The sequence below is a fragment of the Saccoglossus kowalevskii genome, chromosome 21 (genome assembly GCF_978046115.1).
Source record: "Saccoglossus kowalevskii chromosome 21, keSacKowa6.1, whole genome shotgun sequence".
Classification (NCBI taxonomy): Eukaryota; Metazoa; Hemichordata; class Enteropneusta; family Harrimaniidae; genus Saccoglossus; species Saccoglossus kowalevskii.
The window spans coordinates 28,532,509-28,549,760 of NC_140661.1; the positions used below are offsets into that span (position 1 = coordinate 28,532,509).

Here is a 17,252-nt window from a genome sequence, read left to right on the forward strand (position 1 = left end):
GTACACCAGAGTAATTGCAGTGGTGTGGTACCTATATACAGTACTCCTGTACACCAGAGTAATTGCAGTGGTGTGATACCTATATACAGTACTCCTGTACACCAGAGTAATTGCAGTGGTGTGATATCTATATACAGTACTCCTGTACACCAGAGTAATTGCTATGGTGTGATACCTATATACAGTACTCCTGTACGCCAGAGTAATTGCTATGGTGTGATACATATATACAGTACTCCTGTACACCAGAGTAATTGCTATGGTGTGATACCTATATACAGTACTCCTGTACACCAGAGTAATTGCTATGGTGTGATACCTATATACAGTACTCCTGTACACCAGCGTAATTGCAGTGGTGTGATACCTATATACAGTACTCCTGTACACCAGAGTAATTGCTATGGTGTGATACCTATATACAGTACTCCTGTACACCAGAGTAATTGCCATGGTGTGATACCTATATACAGTACTCCTGTACACCAGAGTAATTGCTATGGTGTGATACCTATATGCAGTACTCCTGTACACCAGAGTAATTGCAGTGGTGTGATACCTATATACAGTACTCCTGTACACCAGAGTAATTGCAATGGTGTGATACCTATATACAGTACTCCTGTACACCAGAGTAATTGCTATGGTGTGATACCTATATACAGTACTCCTGTACACCAGAGTAATTGCTATGGTGTGATACCTATATACAGTACTCCTGTACACCAGAGTAATTGCAATGGTGTGATATCTATATACAGTACTCCTGTACACCAGAGTAATTGCTATGGTGTGATACCTATATACAGTACTCCTGTACACCAGAGTAATTGCAGTGGTGTGATACATATATACAGTACTCCTGTACACCAGAGTAATTGCAGTGGTGTGATACCTATATACAGTACTCCTGTACACCAGAGTTATTGCAATGGTGTGATACCTATATACAGTACTCCTGTACACCAGAGTAATTGCTATGGTGTGATACCTATATACAGTACTCCTGTACACCAGAGTAATTGCTATGGTGTGATACCTATATACAGTACTCCTGTACACCAGAGTAATTGCAATGGTGTGATATCTATATACAGTACTCCTGTACACCAGAGTAATTGCTATGGTGTGATACCTATATACAGTACTCCTGTACACCAGAGTAATTGCTATGGTGTGATACCTATATACAGTACTCCTGTACACCAGAGTAATTGCTATGGTGTGATACCTATATACAGTACTCCTGTACACCAGAGTAATTGCAATGGTGTGATATCTATATACAGTACTCCTGTACACCAGAGTAATTGCTATGGTGTGATACCTATATACAGTACTCCTGTACACCAGAGTAATTGCAGTGGTGTGATACATATATACAGTACTCCTGTACACCAGAGTAATTGCAGTGGTGTGATACCTATATACAGTACTCCTGTACACCAGAGTAATTGCAGTGGTGTGATACCTATATACAGTACTCCTGTACACCAGAGTAATTGCAGTGGTGTGATACCTATATACAGTACTCCTGTACACCAGAGTAATTGCAATGGTGTGATACCTATATACAGTACTCCTGTACACCAGAGTAATTGCAGTGGTGTGATACATATATACAGTACTCCTGTACACCAGAGTAATTGCAGTGGTGTGATATCTATATACAGTACTCCTGTACACCAGAGTAATTGCTATGGTGTGATACCTATATACAGTACTCCTGTACGCCAGAGTAATTGCTATGGTGTGATACATATATACAGTACTCCTGTACACCAGAGTAATTGCTATGGTGTGATACCTATATACAGTACTCCTGTACACCAGCGTAATTGCAGTGGTGTGATACCTATATACAGTACTCCTGTACACCAGAGTAATTGCTATGGTGTGATACCTATATACAGTACTCCTGTACACCAGAGTAATTGCCATGGTGTGATACCTATATACAGTACTCCTGTACACCAGAGTAATTGCTATGGTGTGATACCTATATGCAGTACTCCTGTACACCAGAGTAATTGCTATGGTGTGATACCTATATACAGTACTCCTGTACACCAGAGTAATTGCAATGGTGTGATACCTATATACAGTACTCCTGTACACCAGAGTAATTGCTATGGTGTGATACATATATACAGTACTCCTGTACACCAGAGTAATTTCTACGGCATTATACCCGTGCCCAAACCTCTGTACATTTAGGTCAGTGTTTTATTATTGCTATGCTATTTGATGATAGCAGAAATCTGAACTAAAATAATAGCACAAATAGATAGCATTGGCTATTGTTGTGAGGAACGAATTCACTTCAGCAAAATGGTCACTGCATCGTGGGAAAATAAGTTCATTGAATTTATCGATGTAATGGCCTCAACGTGCGCATAAACTCAGCACATAATGGCATGTTTGTTAAAAGTTTAGTCGCTTCAGAAGTAAATTGTTGTTAAGCGATTGAAGCGCGAATAATCGGGATCACTTTCAATGCCGCTGACCGGACCTGAAAGAAAAAGGTTTCAAAGGCTATCACACAACAGCGCCGCTAACGATGATTGTTTTATACTGAATAGATTTGAATTGGTGCGAAGTGATTTGTTCATATTGTGCATACTAGAAAAGAAGCTTGCACGCCTCATTGGAATATTGGTTTATGGTATTTCCAAGCCACACCTACATCAACTTAATATACACAATCATTCATACGCTCCGGGTCAATGTGAGTTGTGACAGACGAAATCCGGCTATTCTTGTATGAAAGAAGTACATTGTTATCATCCCGTTTCCACCGTCACGCAAACACTCACACTCACTGATTGTGAGTACGTGGTTGCTATTCTATATTACTTATTACAGCCATGGAACTATAAACCCTAGTTCCATGCTACAGCTAAAGGCACATATAGTTAATACATTGTCCGATAGGTCAAACAGTGCCGCGAATAACCCAAGTTCAATGCTATTAAAATTGGTTTATTGTTGATTGATTGGTGGTCATTAGTAGATCACTTAGCATAAAGCTAACCGACAGGTAAAGCCGAACAACTGGATTCGTTTTAATTCGACTTTTCATCATATTGTTGGAAATGAAAAACAAAGACAATTTCTGGAAGCGTTTTATAAACTTGGTACAAAATAACTTTAACCTTTCACTTTCTTTTCAAAACAAATTCAAATAATATAAACTATACATACATAAAGTGCTGATAGTGCAAAGCAAAAACAAGAATTTAACAGTAAAACCCCATCCTGAGCGAAAAGAAATATTAAAGTAAAAAATCATCAAACAGAAGTGTTTTAAATTGAGTGTTTGTTGCGTCACCTTCGCGTCATTTATTGGGTTTCAAAGGTCTTTGTGGCATGTTTTGGTTGCTCGGATGTCAGTGCTAGATGCCGTTTAATAACTGCGATTTTATTGCGACACTCAGATGTCATTCTATGATATCAAAGGGATGAGTAAAATCGGTAGTAGCGAGGAATGGCATACTCTTTAGTGTATATGTTTCGTAGCGACATGTGACCTCCAGACGAAAAGGTTAATACTCTGTACAAGTCGGTGTTCATTGCAGTTAGCCGATGGTAGCGCGCTATCGATTTTACCCTGTCACTACAATAGTTGGGTGTAATGAAACCCCCTTTATATATCAGTTAATAATACAACTTATAAGGTACAAGGGTTATGTTCGTAACGTGAGTGTCACCACCTTTCGACCGCCATGTTGTTGTAATGCCGTTGTCATGGAAATGTCCGAGGTGAGTTCGTGTGTGGCAGCTTTGATTCGATGGAGGCAAGATAACAACATGTACACATAGATAACCCCGTCGAACCACTATGATTATCAGAACGCCACGCAGAAAAAATAAAACCCCATGTCCAATTCTATTCAAAATATACACCATATATCATAGCGACGGCAAAGAGTGAGCTATTTGCGTATTTTATTGTTGTGAATGAGTCCCACTTAGGATCCCATAGACATCGACTTCCAAAATTCATTCCCGGACGTTCTTTAATGCTACCTATGCTGACGATGGCGACGTACTTGTAGCGTTTGAATCCAAGCGCCTTCACGCGGTCTAGAATCACTCTAGCCAGGTCTTTAGACAAGCCCCTGCTTATATCGGGATCATATTCTTCGTGTTCCAGGTATGATTTTAACACGTCTGTAGCCACCTTTTCCACTTCGTGTGATCGGAACTTTTTGTAAGGTTCCATGCGATAGGTTGGCTCACATTCCACTCGCCTTTGGCCCGTCTGCATGTACGAAGTTTCGCTGTGCGTCATGTCTGTATCGTCATACTGACCACGAGATGATCCGTGTAACGACGGGAGATATACCCGGCTGATTTTCCGTCTTCTATCGGAGGTCGCCAGATTTGCTGTTGGTGGTTCGTATCTGCTAACACGTCGACGTCTCGAACCGTCTGCTAATGTGTCGCTTGATCGGCTAGTTTTCCTGGCAACTGCTCCCGGGGGGTTAAGTGTATCGTCCGCCCGACTGGTTTTCCTTGCAATTGACATGTCGCTAAATTTCACCTGTTTTCTGTCACGATAATCGCCTTTACAAACGTCTCTGCTGCCTTCTTTGTTCTCTGCACACCGTTTTGGTAATTACCAATGACGAATTCAGTCGCTTATTGTAAAAGTTACTCTTTGCTTATCTGTAAAATGTTACAACTGGTAAATTTCCAACTAAGTCTTAGCAAACACACCAGCGCGGTCCGTAAGTGGTATTTTCTTTACCGTGATCTCACGTTGAATGTGATATGTCAGACTCGGAACGTGCTTGAAAGAGGTACACCGTGCCCTAAAGAAAACACGATAAAAGCGCGGAAAATTGATCCACGCTCATTGAAAGAGCGAACAAAACCCGAAGTTTAGCGTGACTTGGTGGCATGTCACCTGGGCAACAGTACGACCTAGGTTACGGAAAGACGTTCGTCACGATAACACCGGCACCACCGAGACGCGGCAGCAAACTATAGTGTCCACCGACAACATAACATGATTACCAGCAATGTTTATTTGTGAAAAGATAAAATCCATTAATCACGATATATCACGCCCATACAGTAGTTTCCAACTTGAGTGTTGTCACAACATTAAGGGGATTTATAACAGAATACACCTCTACTTGACGTCAACCAAGCAACAGAGGGCGCAACTCAATAAATATAAGTGAGAATTCAGGTAAAACCAAAATTTGGAAGTTTTGCTCTTAACAATGAAATTAACTCGTAAACACCATATTCAGTATCATCTATCGTACCTTATTGCTGTTAAAGCAGGAGGGTCGTCACCTGCGCACGCACGGGAATTGAGTCCCATACGACAATAACAACACACGCTAAAAACGCAAAGGCTCATGGGTAGACGCTTGTTTGTAAACGATGACACGCAATGGCCGTCTGACGCATGCGCAGGTGACGACTCCCCCGCTTTAACACGTCAATTCATGTGAAAATTCGTGTTCGATAAGTATGTGACAACTCTGTAAATAGTTTAGCACCACGGGGAAAAAGCAAACTAAACATAAATTGTATAAAGAAAGTTACAGACACGTAGCAACAAGTTGTAATGCACGTGGTTGAAAGACTGGCCGTCGACGTTGTTTATACTGTATGGTAATTCATAATCATAATGATAGGCATTTATATGTGTATAACGTCACGTGCCAGCTATTGTCTAAGTCCGGGTACTGATTCTTTCATTGCGTCCTTGTGGGCGAAGGACAGTCTGGCATTGTATGATTGGTTATTGGTGTCTTCTGGGCGCACGTTTTCATGTTTTATGTTTTTACTGGTTCAATATTCTGCTTTTTTTCTTTTCTTTCCAGACACAATTTCTGGTGAACTAATCACGTGCTTGTCGAAATCGACGTCATTAGAAACGAACGAATGGTTAGCGATAGAGAATTCTTTATCATTAATATATGGTCTGCACTATGTGTTTAACTTCGCGGCATTTACTCGTCATAAATTGCGCCACCAGTTGGTGTCGATAAAATTAACTTCTCGTTCGTTGATGGCGTATTACCGGCTTCATCTATTTTCCAGGTTTAGTATTAAGAGTGAGACAGAAAGGGACAACATTTCATAGATGTGAATATAAAGATGAGTAATGCATGTATCTCGTGTCCTGGAAGAATAAATAGAATGATTGGTACTATCATCTATAGTTTTATGGTATCTCCGACGGTTTATGATATTCAGATCACATAGCTGTGCTTCCGGATTTTCTTATTAATTGTAAGATAATTCGTGAAGCCTAAAAGGTCAAATATCTTGGACACTTTATATCGAATGATCTTTTTGAAGATTATGTTATGGAAAAGAAATATTGTCAACTTTTAGAGCAGGGTAATATTATTCCGCGTCAATTATATGTGTTTAAGTGTACTGTGAAATTGTATCGGAATTTTGAAAAGTCTTATCCCCAAGGTGTGTTTTGGGCTGTCCAACTTATGTAAGCACTATCATGTTATACATACCTGAATTTCAATGTTGTCGAATTCGTAGTTTTTGTGTGGAAAAAATCCATTGCATACTACGAACGCCTAATTACACGAAGAACATTGCACACTTTATTTTGAAGCTTATTTGAAGCCGAAATTATCCTTCAGTGCAAAGAGCTAATCAGCCACAGTCTTGCAGTAAAACCACGACGAAGAATAACCTTCAACTTATTCTATTCTGAAATAATTCTTAGATTATTGTTAACAGGTACCAACTGTAATACGTAATATACTGTGGGTTGTAGTATCAGAAACCCCTACATGTGTAAACGTTTTTACATTTCATAAGAATTCTTTTGATAATTGTTCGGTTTAAAGCGGGAGGGTCGTCGCCTGCGCACACGCGGGAATTGAGTCCCAAACGACGATAACACACACTAAAAACGCAAAGGCTTATGGGTAGACGCTTGTTTGTAAACAACGACACGCTATGGTCATCTGACGCATGCGAAGGTGACGACTCCCCAGCTTTAATTTATATTCACATACGGCGGCAATTTTAAACCCGACAAGTTGACAGAGAGAACACGTTTGAAGCAGTTGTAGAATGTCTGCATTATAACGCTCATAATTCGACATGCTTTACATTGCTGTACAAACTTTTTTTTTTAAATTAAGCGTTATTGCTGGAAACAAATGCCAATTCGCATCGAATCCGATTCTAGTATTATCAGTCAGCTTTCTTTGAATGATTCTTGAAATACGAAATTACCTTCGAAACGTTTTGTGTTTGAATTCATCTTTAAATTATATATAAAATATTTTTGAGCATGTTTAAATATCTTGTTTATGGGATTGCTTCTTGGTAAACACATTATGATATAAAAATAAACATTCGTTTGTTCGATGAAAAACTGTAATGCGCAGTCGCAGACTTCCATCGAACGGATACTACGATGTTATCATACTGCTAAAACACACACACATAAAAGAACAAGCCTACTCGAAGTGTTCACGTGATGACATTTTATAATCGGCTTTCCGGTTTCACGACAAACCATTTTTTAAAAACAGGTTGCATTGGAAAACTGTCTTCAAAGTTGTAAGTTGACTATAATAGAAACTACATGCGAGAAATGGTTATGGTTCCATGCTTGGCTTAGACAAATATTTATTGAGCCACCAGTACATATCGTTAACTGCTTTAGATCCTGATTCAGACGACGAAATATCGTTTTGATTTAAAAATCCGTGTCCCATATTTTCAACAACTTCAATATAAACAGGAGAACCGTTCAGACCGTTGTCGTCTGCGTCGATGCGAGGTAGGAGGCGATTGGCTGCTCGAAGTAGTTCCTCATTTGCATAAATGTCCGAAATATGGATCATTGTATCGTTTTGTGCATAAATTAATAATGTCGGCGCTCGCATCGAAAGCGCCATCTCAGGCGAAATTTCCAACCCATAGAATATGACAGTGGCTTGAATGTTTCCTATGATAGCGGCGGACGCCGCCACTTTTTGGCCTCCCCAAGAAAATCCCACCATTCCAATATTCAGAGCACCGAGTTCTTCCCTGAGGTATGAAATAGTAACCTCGACACAAACTTCAATACATGGATCTTTCAGCGATTGAAACCAGTCATGCAAAGTTGATTTATTTGCCATAGAGCTGTCTGTGAACATATTAGGGACAACTGCGACGTATCCGCGCATGCCGAGGTCATTCGCCAATTGTCGGGAAGCTTCGGATTCGAAACCTTTCTCATCGTGTAATATTACAATTGCTGATTTAATGGAGCAGCCTATTGGCCGTACTACGTATGCCATTACGTCATCGGTAATATATAGTACGGTGCTATTGATTGGATCTGTACCTCCTAAATCACGCAGCTCGCATTGTTCTTCGTTGAGGTGTTCATCTGATGATCCTGTGAATGAAACAAATAGAGAGGGAAATTCTGATAGTAACATTTTGTACTTTTGGTGGAATCATTGAAAGTATTGCCAAAATCTAGCCAAATATTCTTAAATTTAGAATGCGTACACATGTCTCAATAGTCTCATTGTCGAGATTAAGAAATGTTGCCTAATAAAAATTACATCAGTAAAATTCAGAATAAAGTTAAAAAATATTTGTTTCGTAGTGTTCAAGGCAACTATGCGTTTAATGATTCAGTCGTTGTTGATATCAGGATGACATTCGGCAACTTTCGTGATAAACGTTTTTGGTAACCCAGCGTATAGGGAATTTCTTCCAATTTGGAATCTCCGAGGAGGCTCCGAGGTCTGCGACAAAATAAAATGACGCCAGTTATACTAAAACTGGGAACATACATTCTGTTCCGTATTTGGTCAGATTAAGAGTATCACCACTATTGTTTTTAAAAGGACTGTCTTGAAAAGAGTCTGTGTGTCGGTCTGTGTGTCGAATTTTATACCTGATGTGTAATCTCTTCCATCTGACCATAGAGGGCGGTATAACGTAAACGTTAACACAGCAGCAGTAAAACCTAGTAACAGTAAGATTCCCAGGACTAACATAATAGCTATCTTTCGAGTGATATGGTTCGAGCTGTGACCCATGACGATCCTTTTTGATCTACCATGCCGTCGTTTTCTTTTTTGGTTGGTTTGTTTTCTTTTTGAGTGGTTCATATTCTTGTCCACTTTTTTCGTAGCGGGCGCCATCTTTGGAATACAGTAGTGTACCTGTAGGTTCGAAATCAAATAAGAGAAATCAAAACATGTTTGTAAAGATTGTTTGTAAGAAATTGATCATTAGAAGCTTGGGTGAAAAGGTCCACACAGCGAACCGTTTTCAAATAACAGAATAAATAAACTCATGAAAACGAAGAAAATACACACACAAATAGTAACATCCTCCTGAAAACCAAATTAAAAGAAGAATTTACACAATTTATTTTTCTATGAGGTTTTAATAATCGACATTTTCTAAATAGCCGTATTTGTATGAAACCACGGAACGCTATGTTCGGCTAAGTTGGTTCAGTTGGAAATTAACTTTCATTATTGGAATATTATATATGGATGTGTAATACTAGAATTGAGTACATTTTTGAGCAAGAGAGGCTCCGAGATCTGCAACTAAATATCAGTAGTCACTACCAAAATTGGTTATTAATTTTATGTTACTGGTGAGCTGTTGGAACCATATCACCCGCATACCACGGTGAGCTGTACATGTGTTTGGAAGATAAGACAATATACCCTAAACAAGGTCCGGGGTTTATAGTGGTAGGAATTTGTATTTGCATTTCGGCTCAGTATAAAAAAGAATTGATACAGATGGCACAGATATTAATTGTTTTTGTTTACAAGCGAGTGCTAGCACGCAGTGGTGTACTCTCACACATGAAGCATGCGCCCCTGTTTTGACCACTATTTTTACGACTGAGCGATCTTTCTGACCCCCATTTCAATATACATACACTTCAGTACACTGCCAGTGACACGTATACCAGAACGTACAGACATGTTTTCAGTCGTACAGTTCATGGCAACCCACATCGTCAGACATGTCGCCCTATATTGTAACACCAACACAGAGTCCCAATTACAATATATACCCGCCGTAAAATTAACCAATAGTGTTTAACGGCGTGTCGGGGAATGGCCGCTCTTTGAGTAAAACACACTCTACAATGAAAGCAAGTAAGACGGCCTCTAAGTCAATGCACTTCGCTACGTGTGTATTTCGAAACTATTTTCACAAAATCATGACACTTATAATACTCCAAATATTTGTTTACCTTTCAAACCTTGTCGTTGTAATATAGTCTTGTGATCTCAGACCATGACACAGTTTTCTGACCTGTAATAACCCTGCAAAACTTCAATAGAAAACTTGCACATCTCTTCGAACAAACAAACAATCTATTTAAAAATTCGGTTCTATTCTCCCCCGTGACCCCGTGTCTTTACATATCAATAGAGCATTGTACGCATGGTTTACTGACACTCCTCGCCAATTTAGACGCAGGGGTTTAAGATATTTTGAGGATTCGAACAACGTTGCAAGTTGTGTCCCATGTCTGTTTTCAGATCTTTAACAGAAAGGCATTCACCCACCTGCTATATGGTTAGCATATGACCTTGTTGTATTGTTATGTCGAGTTAGTCCTCAATCTTCAATACATGACATAAACACAGTCACAATAGTTGACTTTTATTTTTTCCCGTTTCCCACGAGGCTTTTAATTACAATCCAAAGTCAGTTGCGATAGTGCGTACTCGGCTCATCCGAATAATTGCAAACTCATCATCTTATAGTGAAAATTCTTACCAGAACATGGAAAGAGTTTCTTGAACACAACGCTACATAGCCCTAAACTGAACTCTAACTCTAACTGAACCCAAACCCAGTGTAATTACATATATACTCTACGTAACTATGTGTGTTGAAGCTAGGGTGTATACAACTAAAATGGGGAGGGGCAAGATTAGTTTTAGAATTATGGGCGAGGGGCTCTTAGGAACTAACTTTCACCAAATTCTAAATTCAGCCTGAGAACATCTTAATTCAATAATTCATGTTCATTTCTTATAATTATTTGTAAGATATTTTTATTAAAGCATTTACTGTGGCTAAACGATGTATTTTAGTAAGTTAAATACAATTTAATATTGTGCAAGTGCGTTTAAACGTTTGCACACAAACGCAATGTGAAAGTATAATACTGTAATGTAGAAATAATGTTAGTTACGTATATGTTACATGGTCTTGGTCAGAGGATGATGGAAGTGTAATAGTGCCAGCGATATGAGAGCAGTTATAACTACCATGACACAATATGTTTTTGAAATCGTCATCTTCGGTTGCTGGCATGTAGAAATAATATACAGTGTAGTAAAAAACATTGACAATTAAAACCATATTTAATTTCAAGTAAAATAAAGACAAAATAAAAGAAAAAAAAAGAAAAAAAAACAAAACTCGTTTTACCACAGGTTAATCGCTAGTTGTATGTTGGCCCCGTGTCATATTGCACGAGAAATGGAAGAAAGGCAACTTGTACGTAAACAGTGGATGGCCCGACGAATACAAGTTGTTGAATATGGTGTCATTGAATGTTACCGGACACCACTGATTGAAGGTTGGTAATAGACTATTTGCTGGTACCAGTGTCACGTGGTAATTTAGTTCCATTACGTCATCAAATACAGAATTTTCCCGTTCTCTAGTAGCTGAGTTATTAACTAAATAGTCCTCAAGATATGTAACTATCTCACCAGGAACGGCAACTAAAATATAACATTTGAAATACCGTGAAATAACGTAAAATCGGCGTTTAGTGTGCAAAATTGTATTGACGGGCTGCACCCATATATGGAATAATCAGTCTTCATTTTATTTGTGTCGGATTGTTTCTAATAATCCATTTGTGACATACTTACAAAATAGCAACATAATCACTTTTTTTAAATATGTTATGCAAATGAACTGAATGACATATATACATAGTGAAAGTTCCTTTGAACACCAAAGTACATATACTGTATTACTTCACAAAATTGCCAAAATATGATTTTTCATATTGAAAAATAATATGAAGTTTGTCAATAATTGGGATTAAAATTCGGAACGATTATAAAAATAAACACAATTTTGCACTACTTTAGTTAGCGGGAAAACATATCGTTCAAAGAGCTACGCCGCTAGTGTATTCGGGTGTGGAACTTTATAGAACAATGCGTTTATTTTTTATATGCGATAGTTTTCATGTTAACCAGGGGTGAATCTACTTATCCACCGGTACATGTCGTTAAACGCTTCTTCGGAAGCCTGTCGTATGACGGGGTCATCCATGTCCCCCCTGTGCGCAAAGGAATGTCCAACATCCTCGAAGATTTTGACGTATGAGGGTGGGCCTCGCAGCGCCCCTGTTTCCAGGTCATCGACACTTTGCAGTAGTCTGTTAGCATTATGCAGAGTGGATTCAAGGAGCTCGACATCAGTTACCGATATTATGGTGTCATTCTGACCATGTAGCAGCAACGTGGGCTTGTTCATCGAAATAAGGTCGTCTGGAGTAATACCCACTCCATAGAACGCGACAGCTGCGTCTATGCTAAGCCGCGCTGAGGCGAAAACGGACTGAAGCCCACCCCAACAAAATCCGACAACAGCTAGATTGTCAACTGACAACGCAGATCTGATAAAGCTTACTGTCGCATCAATGTCTCCATCGATACGTTCTTGAGAATGACTGGTTTTCCACTCTACATACTCATACATGTCAGGTTGCCATGGATTCCCGCGAAAGAGATCAGGGAGGATAGCAACGTAGCCGTTCTGCGCTAAGTCGTCGGCGACTTGTTGATTTGCTGGGAGACCGTAACCATATATATCATGAAAAATGAGAACAGCCCCTTTACACGATGTCCCGACGGGTCGGGACAGATATGCGACTACGTCACTATTGACTGCCACTGTGCTTCCAGTTGCTATGTATCCCGTATGGAAATCACCAGATGGACATGGTTGTTCTGGCGAAGGCGGGTCTACTGAATTGTCCATATCACCATCTTTGTCTGTTGAATTGTCTGAAAACAAACACGCGACATTATTATGTGAAAATCCATCTCGTAATATTCAATACAAGCATTAATTAGACAAGCATAGTCATCTCCGGGCGTCGATTGCCAATGAAACTATCATAGTCATGGATCGTTTAATAAGAGCCAGTAAATCAAGAGCAACATTGTGGTGATAACAATTGTGCTCACCGGACCAGATAAAGAATCCGAAATAACACTTTGAAATACATGGGGTCGGTAAAATTGTCATCCGCTATTTAATATTCATATTTAAAACGTATAGACATACATATACTCCTAAATTGGAAAGAAATTGAATGTGAATAAAAAGTCCCGAGTACACGTGTACGTTAAAATAACCTTCTCAATTTTAATATGTTAAACCTTGAACTGTTTCGATAGAACATTCTGCTAACCGTTCCTTATCTGATTCGTAGAGCAAAATAGTGCCGACCTTCAAAAGTTGCTCACCACTTGAAAAAGCGGTGGTCGTCACGCTACGCATGCGCGAGATATGGGTCTCTTTATGAACAAAGATGGCGACTTTAACGCAGACCGACTATTTAATCTTTGGTGATTGGAAGGTATCGAAGAAGTCACTGGCGGTAATTAGTGCACGTCACGCCCAGATCAAAACTCATACTCGTGATCTACATTAAAAGAGCGCATTGGATAGTGGGGAAATCAATGTTAATTTTGTACACGCGCGGCACGACGAGCATCACCTTTAACGCCCCACCTTCGTTTAATATATCTTTTGAAGTTGATAATCATTTTGAAAGGTACATCAACTTGTGAGGTTTAGTTGTTGCTATCATCATCTAATAGTGTGAATTAATATGGTGCCATCTTGTGGCATAAAATGCGTCATCTTAAAACTGCATGTACTGGGTACATTTTTGTCATTCTACACAGATACAAGGTTTTACATTTCTGTAATGGATAAAAAAATAAGATTTCATAATCGTTTCACATTTGATCGAATTCCTTACAATTTGTTTATTATATTATCAATAGTGTTTTACGGCGTGTCGGGGAATGATCGTATTTATTTTACGAACACTTTGTTGCAAATATTGATGTTTGTATATGTTCACTTACCTGTTGGCCACCAGTATACGTAGCTGAGGATAAAAATGAGGCCTATAGCGATTGCAGCAGCGGTTAGAGCTGCGCATATCGCACAACGTGTGGTTGAGCATAGACTGCGCCCCATGGCACAACAACTGTGGATACCTTTAACAAAACATACAACTATGTGTCATTGCAAACATGATTGAGATCGAATACTGAAAACAATGTATTTTACCATTTTGATAATTTCAATTATCAGTAATTCAAAGTGCATATGCATTGACATGATTCATTCTACGCAATCCTAACAACGTTTTACATTAATCATGATACTCAAATGTCCGATCACGAAATTAAAGACGAGTACTAGGACAAGTCCTGATATGATGTAAATGGATAGATTATACCAGTTTGCCATGTAACGCTGTGCAAAATAACCTAACCTATTATAACCTATGGTATTATGCATTGCACTACGCTTATTGCTATAAATTTCTATAAAACACGTTGTATCTCTTGCTTAATAATTAGTCACTTGCAATTGTATGGTGATTCGTGGCTCTAATCAGAACGGCCGTTCGAAACAGAGTTCATGATAGATGATATTACTACGCCAAATGTAATCAAATCACTGTGAGCATCTGATAGTTATCAGTGGTTCTGGTCATTAAGTGCCTTTGGTGTCAGTATATGTCGCTTGGACGACCGTGACCGTACTATTTTGGTTGTGACAATAGCAACTACTGTATTGATTTGGTGAAACGAACCGTTTTGACAGGTCTCTTGTGTTTCTAATAATAACATTGCTTAGGTATTCCATGACGCTTTATCTCTTACAACAAAAAGACTTAGTCACATCATTTTCATTGATTGTTCAGATTGTGCACCTTAACGTGGCCATGAGAAGACTAGTTTTAACCCCCCCATTTTGATTTGTAGCCCCAAACGTGTTTTGTTCGACAAAACATCGACGTGTTCTGAACGAGTTAGACAGCAGTATATATACAAACGTAAACTGTTCCCTCGGTTCTATTCATAGCGGAAACTACAATATCGTCAAGAGGTTTTGCGAAATGCCACAGTAATTTCAGTTTGGACCGCCACATTTTGTATGACCCTCTTTAGCAATCAATGAATCCGTTGACCGAACCAGATATTATAAATTTATATACCGGTATAATTATATATCTCAAATTTCACCTGATTCTGATAATATAATATAGTATCCATGTGTATTGGGAATGTAGTCATGGGAAAATAGTGTTCTATATCTATTTTATTCTCCCAGAATGAACAATTATGGTTACAGCTGAGGTAAATGTTTGGAATTACAAATTGAAATGAAATTTCGGATATAGATAATACAACATGGATTTAACATAACATTGTTACCAATGTTCTAAAATGAATTTTACTTGATTTCAGACCCCTCACATGTTAATCTGCCTGTCCCTGAAACGAAGTAAACAATCAAGTGCCTTGAGGTTTGACTGGGCAGTGATTGATCACCCACCCCCTGGAAATGTTGAACCCCGTTCCGTAAAGTGGGTATTATCTTTGAGTGTACGATGCTACTAGACTCGTAGTGAACAATTCAAAAAGGTGTCACACACAACTCCGAACAAACTTAATCTTTTGTGGTCATTTGCGTTTGCAATTTTAGATAGGGTTACTGACCGCCGGCAACATAGAATCTGAGGGATAATAATGGAAGTCAAAAAGTTACTGCAGCACCATGGTATCGAAATACAACTGCTGGAAAAGTATCCTTTTTTTCTCCTGGCTGTAAACAAGGTGTAAGTTGGAGGGGGAAATGGTCCTACCTGCTTTTTGAGCCTGTCGTGCTGGATATGAATAAAGGATGGGCAGAGTACGACCTATTGTAAGTGTCCTTTGAATGGACCACGAAAGCTAAGTGAGTCTATTCATGGTATTGCCTAGAAGGCGTAGTAATACACTATCATGTGGAACAATCTGTTTGTTGCTGGCTATGTGTTGTGGGTAAGACAGAGGTGACAATATTATATATTGCGAACATTAAATGCTATATCAGTTTTTCACTGATATTCTTTTTTTTAAAGTATTTAGAACTTGCGTGGCCGCCACGCCATTTGTCTGTCTGTCTGTCTCAATTTCAAAGCTGAGGGTATTTCAACCGCCACTGAACATTTGTTACCCATATGAAAGTTGTTTCGTTTGTTCGTTGGCGGCGCTGTGAGGATTAGCATAGATAGCTGCTGTCGATAAGGCTATGCAAAAGGGAATCTTTGTTCGACGTCGTTTTGAAACCAAAAAGTATGAAAAATGAGCCTACAAAACAAGGTATTAAATATTCTAAAATATCCAAATCAATGTTAATGTTTTAAATGACCCAAGAAAAAGAACAAACACTTATTTTTACAAGTTGCATTGAATACCATAAACTATTGAATATCAGATTAGAGTTAGTTCCAATCGATGTATATAATAATATTTAACAGTTTGTTTCATCACAGATTTCATTTCTTATATATATTCTTGTATCTCACTCACCGAAGACTCTCTTTTATTACCACACTGGTATGGAATGCAATTTGATGGGCAAATAGCAAGACGCAAAATATAATTTCATAAGTAAAGATTGTTAACAAGCAAAATAAACACAACACAAAACAACACAACAAAAATTAAATTTATTTTCGTATAATTGACAGTTCGTTGACCCTTGATGACCCCATTTTCATACTTGTTTGTTTTCACAAAATTTGAGAGAATCCCAGGACGCTGACGTCAAGCAAACAATGACTTTTGCACAGGCCAATTCTAGATTCGTTCATGCATTAATTATAATACGTATAATGATATGAACCAGTGGGGCGATTCTTCGTTTATCAGCGCATTTTTTGTGGATATCAGATCGGTAAACACTATCAGTTGTAAACCGTGTAATTGCCTGAAGTATTCACCTGAGTTCGAACTCGTACTGCTACATATCATATTGCAACAATACAAACCATTGAATACATTGAAAGCTGCTTGTGGAAAACGAAAAAGCTTTTTTGAATAAATATTGCATTCACTCAAAAAGTCGAAATACATGCACAATCATATAAAAAAGAAAGGTGATTGTTACAGCAATAAACTAGACAATCGCACCACGGAGAGCAGCGCTTT

General features: G+C 38.7%; 2 protein-coding genes across 2 annotated transcripts; both read right to left on the reverse strand.

Annotated features, from left to right (window-relative positions):
- Window positions 1-7,475: 7,475 nt before the first annotated feature.
- LOC100371297 (carboxymethylenebutenolidase homolog) lies at window positions 7,476-10,365 on the reverse strand. The gene is made up of 3 exons (XM_002732097.4): window positions 10,238-10,365; window positions 8,906-9,176; window positions 7,476-8,395 (listed from the first exon to the last, which is right to left on the reverse strand). Exons 2-3 carry the CDS (start codon window positions 9,153-9,155, stop codon window positions 7,605-7,607), a joined length of 1,041 nt encoding a protein of 346 aa, XP_002732143.1. The 5' UTR covers window positions 9,156-9,176; window positions 10,238-10,365; the 3' UTR covers window positions 7,476-7,604.
- A 979-nt stretch (window positions 10,366-11,344) lies between these two features.
- LOC100371450 (carboxymethylenebutenolidase homolog) lies at window positions 11,345-16,049 on the reverse strand. Its single transcript, XM_002732098.4, has 3 exons — window positions 15,923-16,049; window positions 14,127-14,261; window positions 11,345-13,031 (listed from the first exon to the last, which is right to left on the reverse strand). The coding sequence occupies exons 2-3, from the start codon at window positions 14,239-14,241 to the stop codon at window positions 12,211-12,213; spliced, it is 936 nt and encodes a 311-aa protein (XP_002732144.1). The 5' UTR covers window positions 14,242-14,261; window positions 15,923-16,049; the 3' UTR covers window positions 11,345-12,210.
- Between the last annotated feature and the right edge of the window lie 1,203 nt (window positions 16,050-17,252).